General features: G+C 51.1%; 1 protein-coding gene across 1 annotated transcript in view; it reads right to left on the bottom strand.

The window, feature by feature from the left end:
* Positions 1 to 616: 616 nt before the first annotated feature.
* RXRA (retinoid X receptor alpha) overlaps positions 617 to 7983 on the bottom strand; it is a 120438-nt gene continuing 113071 nt past the window's right edge. The window contains exon 10 of the mRNA XM_084272567.1: positions 617 to 742. Within this exon, the coding sequence (XP_084128693.1) occupies positions 670 to 742 (73 nt within the window). The 3' untranslated portion in view covers positions 617 to 669. The remainder of the gene's footprint in view (positions 743 to 7983) is intronic.

Here is a 7983-nt window from a genome sequence, read left to right as displayed (position 1 = left end):
CAGAGTAAATTATAGCCTTTCCCCCCACCCCAAATGATGGCTGGCTGCTTATTATTGGCTTTCATCTTTATTGCCTCTTAAGGTAAAATGGTTGGAGTGACAACAGCAAATAGCTAGCCACAAATTGTCTCTCTCCTGCCGGCCTTCCTCCTCGCTTGTCAAGAGGCTGAGATGCTCAGAAAGGCCTCTGTACACTGCAAGGATGCTGAAGTGAGCTGTGAGCACCCCAACAAGCTATTGGGGCAGGGATGGGGGGTTCCTAAATCCCATCCAGGCTTGGCACAGTCCCTCCAAGGACTGAGTGACATAGGAGGGTCACACACCAGAGGAAGCAATAGACAGTTGGCCTTTTATCACCTATTTTTTATTGTGGGGGGAGTACCCCATGTTAGACAACAGTGAATCCACAGCCAGCTGGATGGTACAAATGGCTCTACATGTGGGGAACAGTTTTTGCGGCTCATCCCTCGTTCACTGCTGGACATCAGCCCCTGAGACCCACCCTGCTCCCTCTGCTGCCACCAGAACAGCCTGGTTTGTACTTGGGGACATGGTTCTGTGGAAGGTCAGAGCTACAAACTACCTGGAGTGAGCTGTGTTGGCTTTGTGATGCAGACCCCGAAACTCCTGGTGAGCACTTTTGGTGTGCTTGGAGGAACCTCTTGTCAGTCAGTGAGCCTCTTCCAAGGCCAAGGAGAGGTGGGAATTCCCAGCAGAGAAAGGTGGCAGAGACAGTGGTCCCCTGAAAAGAAACAAGAAGAGGCATCAGCACATGCAGACCAGCTCTTTCCAGGCAGGGGTTAATCCGTGGGGTCTTTGGGGACCCACCTCCACCCTCCAGACAGCAGGAAACTTGTGCACAGCACGTTCTTTGCTATAAGGAGGGAAACATTTTTGGAGCAGGAACAGACAGGCCAGAGCAAGCTTTTCTCATCCAACCGGAGTCTGACGGGAGGATCCGGTTTCAGAGGATTAGGTAATGTCTTCGGATCGCCCAGGAACCCAGGGCCTGGTGTGTCTGCTCAGGCACTGAGCTGGGAGGGGAGGCAGATGTTGATGGTCATGGACACATAGGAGCAGCCCTCCCACCCTGGCCCCACACAGGCTCCTTGCTTGTCTGCAGCACGTAGGCAGGGATGGGGAGGGAATGGAGAAGGGATGGAGCAGGGATGGAGGAGGGATGAAACAGGCATGGAGCAGGGTTGATGGGCTCTTGACAGTGAGAGGTAGTGGGCAAGATACCCAGAGAGGCAGTGCCACCCCACTTGCTGCTTGTCCTGTGGCACATCATGGTCAGTGTCCATTTGATTGCCAGTCCAGGGATGAGGAAGGGCTTTTCCTTCACTCTGGGAGACAGAGGAAACCTCTGCATCTGCAGCATATAGTTTAACCCCCCTTCCAGGATCTACCAGAACATCGGAGACCACCTTCCCTGCCATCAAGATGAAGCCCCCAGCTCCTCCCACCCCTCCTGGTGACACAGTGTCCTTAGGGCCCCACCACCCTCCTACGACAGTGGTGATGGCATACACCTGCTCCTTTCCCAACACAACCAGGACAAGTGGAAAGTGGGGAGAAAGCCCCAAGAATGAGCTCCAGGCTGCAAAGTTCACAAGCAGCAAAGCAGGAGGGTGGTGGGAGGCTGCAGCAGAGGGACAGGGCTGGGTGGGAGCACCCTCTCTGCTCAGCTCCTTGCTGCTGGTTGACCTTGAGCCAGGTGATTCCCCCTCCTCCTCTCACCTCCCTCCCCAGCTCCTTCCAGCTCTGTGGTGAGCTCGTACAAGGTAGCCCCTAACACGGCAGAGGCCATGGCTGAGCTTATTGCAAGGCAAAGTGCTTTTACGTTATAAATTAAAAGGTCCAGACAAAAGGAACACCAAGAGCTGTGCCCTCAGGAATCACAATGACTCAAACACAAGCTTTTCATAAGAAAATAAATTAAATGACTTGGGTGTTTTACTCATTGGGCTGTTCTACCTTTCACAGTATCCTCGCAACCACTTGTGTCTTCATTTAATTTTCTCCAGCCTAATACCCACCATAAAAGAAACACAGCAGAAAGCCCGTCTGATAACTTGAGCGAATTTCCATTTGACCCTCCCCCTGGGTTTTGGGTTGAGTGTTGAGTGAATGAGCTTTAAAAGCATCTTTTCATTTAGTCTTCCACAGCAGAAAAATCACCGAGCCAAGAATCATACCTCACTTTGTCAGTAGAAAAACAAGATGTGGGCTTAGTGGAATTGGGTTGCGTTGGAGCAGGGTATGGAAAATCTTGCATATAAAGCCAAAACAAGGTTTCACTGCCAGTGTTGTAAGGGAGAGAGATGCAAGATTTTTGTGGCTAGTATTTCTCGCCTGTGCCTTGGGATCTCAAGCTCTCTGGAAATGGAAGAGACTCGTTTTTAGGCAAGGATTTATTTTAAGCATTTTGTTAACCCTTTGTCACACTGCACGGACAAAGCAGGAGCTTGTGTTCCTTGAAGGGAAAAAAAAAGGAGTTGAAATACTTAAGGTATAGTGTTTGAGGGTGTTGATCTGTGCAACTCACCGCAGCAAGATGATTCAGTGAGGGCAGAAGTTTTGGAATCAAGGCAAGAGGAGAGAAGGGAATGGAGGGAACTGACAGCAAAGCGGCTCTGGGGAACAGAAAGCTGCTCAGAAAGGTTTGAGGTCCATGCATGGCACCAGGGAGTGTGAGAAGGAGGCAGAGCTCTGCAGCTTTTCACTGTCAAAAGTGGGTGACACACCAAAACACCAGGAGTTTTCCATGGGCTGTTTGGTTCCAATCCTGAGGGTGCTCTGGGCAGAGGGAGTGAGCATCCTGGGCAGGGACAGCAGGTATCCTTGTCAGGGACACTGGGCATCCTGAGCAGGGACAGCAGGAATCTCAGGTAGGGACAGCAGGAAATCCGCGTAAGGGCACTAGGCATCCCGGGCAGGGACACTGGGGATCCTGAGTAAGGACATCAGGCATCCTGGGCAGCGGGCGCAGGACCCAGGCAGGGGCTGAGGACATCCCGGGCAGGGACAGGGGGCATCCCGGGCAGCCGCTCCGCCCCTCCCGGCGGGCAGGGCTCGCTCCGGTCGGGAGGTGGCAGCAGCACTTTGCTCTTTGCTCGGACGGGCCACGCCAGACCCCAGGGGCTGCACGAAGCATTGCGCCCCCCCACCCCCTCACCCCTCGCCCCGCTCCGGGCAGCATCCTGCCTCCTGCCACGCTCACCCACGCTCACTCCCAACAGATGAACCACGCTGAGCTCTCCAGCCCAAATTCCCACCCGGGAAATGCCTGGAACACAGGCCCTGTGCAGCCCTGGGGAGCGGGAGATGGAGGGGGGAGGGTGGCCAGCTAGGTCCCCCTCTGTATCCCCACTGCTTGGAGCCCCAACTCCTGGGGGACTGACCCTGCAATGCAGGTCCTCAGAGCTGGCTGTGCACCCATGTCCCTGCGCTCCCATCTGGTCCCATTTCCACCCACACTAGGTGATGGAGGCACCCAGGAGCACGCCTGGGGATGGGTGTCTGTCCGGCTGGGTGATGCCATGGGGAAAGCCATGGAAAGGCCACTTGGAAAATGTGATGCAGAAGGCCAAGGTGCCCTTTGCTGCCCCAGTGCGGGGGCCAGAGGGGGGGGAAGCTGACCCACGGGGGCACGGTGGGACCCCGACCCTGGCCCCAGGGCCAGCTGGGGTGAAAAGGCTACTTGAGAGAGGTCAGGAGGAGAAAACTAACCTGCTTTTCTTGGGCAATTATGAAGTGACAAATTACCAGTGAAAGACCTCATCTGTCTGTATTTATTTGTAGAGCCTCTCCTCACCGCAAAGCTAAGGGCGAGAGAGGAGCCGGATCAGAGCCCTTCTCTTAAGGGTTTCAAAACAGTCTGCTGACGCCTCACTCCATCTCTGTCAGCACTGGGGATGCTCAGAAATTAAGTGGCCAGCATGGTGCCACCAAGCAAGATGTGAGCACCCTGAGCGTGCTCTGCACCCCCCCACCACAGCATCTTCCACTCTGCGTCCCCTCGTATACTTGGAGGACCAGGGTGGTGCTTTGCAGGGGAAGGTGAAGTCTCATCCTCCCCCCTTGATCCCACACCTCCAAGAGTTCAGGTTTTTAAGGAAATCTGGGACTAGGAGGCTCCTTCCAAACCAGAGAGCTCTGGAGCTCTTTGTGTGTGCCATCCCTGAGCTCCACATCTCCACGCTGCTCACAGGGCAAGGGCAACTCCTGCGCACACCCAGCCCTGAGACACAACAAAAGCCCCAAGTCCTTGCATGTGTCAAACGTTTAATTGCACTGCAGCCATCTTCTGTTATCAAGGAATAGGGAGGGGAGACAAAACAGGCACTTTGATCCCTGCAGAAGCTGGGGAAAAAAAAAAAAGCAGTGACTTTGCCAAGGTGCAAACCTTCTCCCACCCCAGCAGCAGAGGAGGGGGAGCATGGACCCTTCCCTAGAGCTGGGTTTGGGGGTTTGGGAAAGCCCCCTGCCTTCCCCCATGGGGCAGCAGCCGACAGCAACAATCAACCACAAGAAAAAGAGTAACTAATTAGTGGTCAGCTTGGTTTTGCTTTTCTTTCTGATATTAGAATCTTCAACTACAGAAGCACACTGGATGTTCAAAACAAAGTGGGCAGCAGCAACCCGGCCAGCCTGGGGTGCAAGGGAGAGCAGCAGGGCTTGCTCCACCCCTGGAGATGGAGGGGAGGGGGGGAACCCTCGGGAAGGGAGGTAAATATTTACTCTCTAAACACAAACTGCTGCTTGGAGGTTAACAAGACACATAACCACCCTCTGCAAAGGGAGCCATCGGATGGAGAGTGTGGCTGGCCGGGTGCTCCCCAGTCTCCTAAAGTGGGGCAAGGGGGTGGCAAGAGGGGGTGGTCCAGTACTGAGGAGCAGCAAGGTGGACAATGCCCTGCTTGCCCCTTTCCCCTGCCCTCTGTGAGCTGCCTCCCAGCGCTTCCCAAATGAAAAAATATTGCGACCAAGTCTGAACCCCACGGATCGTCACTAACCAGATTGAAACCCTGATTTTCCTGCTCCATCCGACCAGCTCTGCGCCCGCCGGGGGAGGATTTATCTCCGCTGTAAACCCAGGCGCAAGTTCAATCTTGTTTGTACCTGGCAACAAATCCAGGTTAAGCTCAGGCCAGCGCTCACAGCCCCTGTTCACACACCTCCTCCGCAGGCACTGATGTGATTCCAGGAGGGATGGAGCCCACGGCTCCCCAAGTGTCTGCTGGAGCTCATCCACCACCCTCTGGCATCAGGATGGGAGTGCTGCCTACCGGCAGTTCCCCCCTCCCCAGTGGTCTGGCCACACTGGGCATCCCAGTAGCCGTGCTGGCCACTTCTTTGGTCCAAGGTGAGGGATGGAGGAGGGGTACACACGGGGGGAGTGATGGTGTCCTGGGCAGGGTGCAGCTGGGGGTGTTCAAGGGATGTGAAATTCATTCACAGACGATCCTGAAGGGAAAGGAAATGTCTCCTTCATGAGTGTTGGGGTGTCCCCTCGCTGTCTGATGGTGCTCCTCACAGCGAGCAGGACGGATGGCTCCTCCAAGGACGGGGACCCTCTGGGGGGGTCCCATGAGGGGACCTAAAGGAGTAACTCAAGACACACCAGTGAAGAACAAAAGAGGACTTGGACCGGGTTATATTTTAAAATGCTCATATATTTTCTTTCTTTTTTTTTAATCCTTTTTTCTTTTTCTTTTTTTTTCCTTTTTTTTTTTTCACAATTCCAATACAATTGTTCATCAAAACACTGGTGTTTCCAGCAGCAATTCTTTTATTTTTCCTTTTCTTTTTTTTTTTTTCCATTTTCTTTTTTTTTTAAAGTGAATAATAACATAGGGTAGTGATTTCACAGTAAAACAGACCTGCGGGAACGCCAGATATACGTGACAAAAGCCCGCCCCATCCATCCATCCCACCCTCCCTGTGTGTCCCCCACCCTCCCACCCCCGAAAAAAGATTTTGGAAGTGGGGGGGGAAAAAAAAACAAACATAAAAAGCTCATTCCAAAAAAACTTAGTTCCAAAGAGATTTCTTATAAAGCCTTTATAAGAAAGTTTCTCCCTCTTCCCAGATCCCTGTTCCTGTGGCTGAGCTTAACAGAGCGAAAGAGAGAAAAAAAATAGAGACAGTTTATAACAATCTCTGGAGAAGCAACAAAACAATCCAGAAAGAAAATATCCAGGAATAGGTATGGGATAAAATTACATTTGTACAAAAATAGATTTTTTTTTTAACTTTATTGATGCTTTAGATAATTTTCCTTATGTCTTTTTTTTTTCTCATTCTAAATTTTAATGTACTTTATTTATTTTTTATTTTAGCTATGCTCCCATAGCCAAGGCATCCGTCACTAAGTACTGGGAATTGCTAAAGCTATTTTTTATCTTTACTCCAAACCACCTGCTGCTCGAAAGAAAAAAAACCCCAAAAAACAGAACAAAATGAAACCCAAAACAAAACAAAACAAAACAAAAAACCCAAAAAAGGCATCTTAAAATAGATGCATCTCCTTTGTCTCGAGGAATAAAAGATCTAGATTTGGCATCTGCCAATTCAGAAAGGGCTTCAGATACAAAGTACTCGCTTACATGAAGCAAAAAAAAAAACAACCCAAAAAACCCAAAAAAGCAAGAAAAAAAAAGAGGAAAAAAAAAGCATTGACTCAAAAAACAAAAAACCAACCCACAAAATGTCTGTAATTGCTACGGTTATAATATATGTATATGTGAGTGAGGGTATTTATACAGTGTATATATCTACAGTACATACATGTATACACACGCACATATGTATCAACTTAAACCAGATCATGCACGCTCGGCACTGATGGGGACAGCATCAGCTCTTGAGCCACAGTCCTGCCACCTGCAACCCTTTGTGTGACCAGGGGCACGGTGGGTGTCCTCCCCTGGGGAGCCACCTTCAACCCTTTGTATGACCAGGGGCACAGTGGGTGTCCACCCCCAGGAGCCAGCTAGGCACTGAGGATGGGGGTGACCTCAGGGTGCAAAGTGCAGGGTGTGTGGGTCACAATGGGCTTTTCACACTCATGGGTGCTGGGGGTTCTTTGCCCCATAACTCCACACCTTGGGTCCCACCCGGCGCAGGGATGGATGCTCAGGAATACCCGCATCAGCATCCTCACAGGGTGGTCCATGGTGGTGCTGGATTCAGGGTAGGGGGCTTGGTTGCACATGTTAAGGCAGCAGCAAGGAGCATCCAGCGTGGCAGGCGGGTGGCTGAAAAGCTGATGTTTGTGCTATCTTTAGAAAATTAAAGATTGTCCCACCAACAAAGAGGATTTAAAAAAAAAAATAATTAAAAAAATAGATCACCCTAATCAAACTGGATTGTAGCAAGAGTACTAAGATCTGGTTAAATGAAAGTCCTACCTCTCTAGTGAATAATGTGCCTTTTTTTTTTTCCTTTTACCCACGTATCACCGCTTCCAACAAGCTGCAGTATAGGTATCATCAGGATGAGGACAAATAAAAATAGCCCAAAGTTGAAAAAGATACAAATGAAAAGACTCAAACTCATGCAAAAAGCTCGTTGCTTTAAGGCTGCTGTGGCTGGTGTTACTGGAGCACAAAAGCTTTTCCTTCTGATGGGGAGGGCTGGGCTGGTGATGCTGGAGGGGGAAGCGTGGGGCGGGATATGGGGATGGGCTGTGGGGATTGATCACGCATATTTGGGACCTTAAGTTGCACATTTGGGACCTGAAGTGGCTGGTGTGGTTGCTCCAGGAGCTGTATTGAAAGCACAAGGCTCATGCTGTGTTGTGGCAGTGCCAAAAATGGAAAGCCTTTCCCCACAGTTCTCCTCAGGCGGGGGCATGAATCAAAGCTATGTGCAAGGGAAACTGAGGCACAGACACACGCGTCCTCACTTGGAGATCCTGGTCACAAAGCCATCCCCTTTGCACCACACTATTGAGGACACCCCCTCGCTCGTGGCCTT

The sequence above is a fragment of the Gallinula chloropus genome (assembly GCF_964237585.1).
Source record: "Gallinula chloropus genome assembly, chromosome: 18".
Taxonomy (NCBI): Eukaryota; Metazoa; Chordata; class Aves; order Gruiformes; family Rallidae; genus Gallinula; species Gallinula chloropus.
The sequence above is the reverse complement of the archived record's forward strand: the minus strand, read 5'-3'. Positions and strand labels throughout refer to the sequence as shown.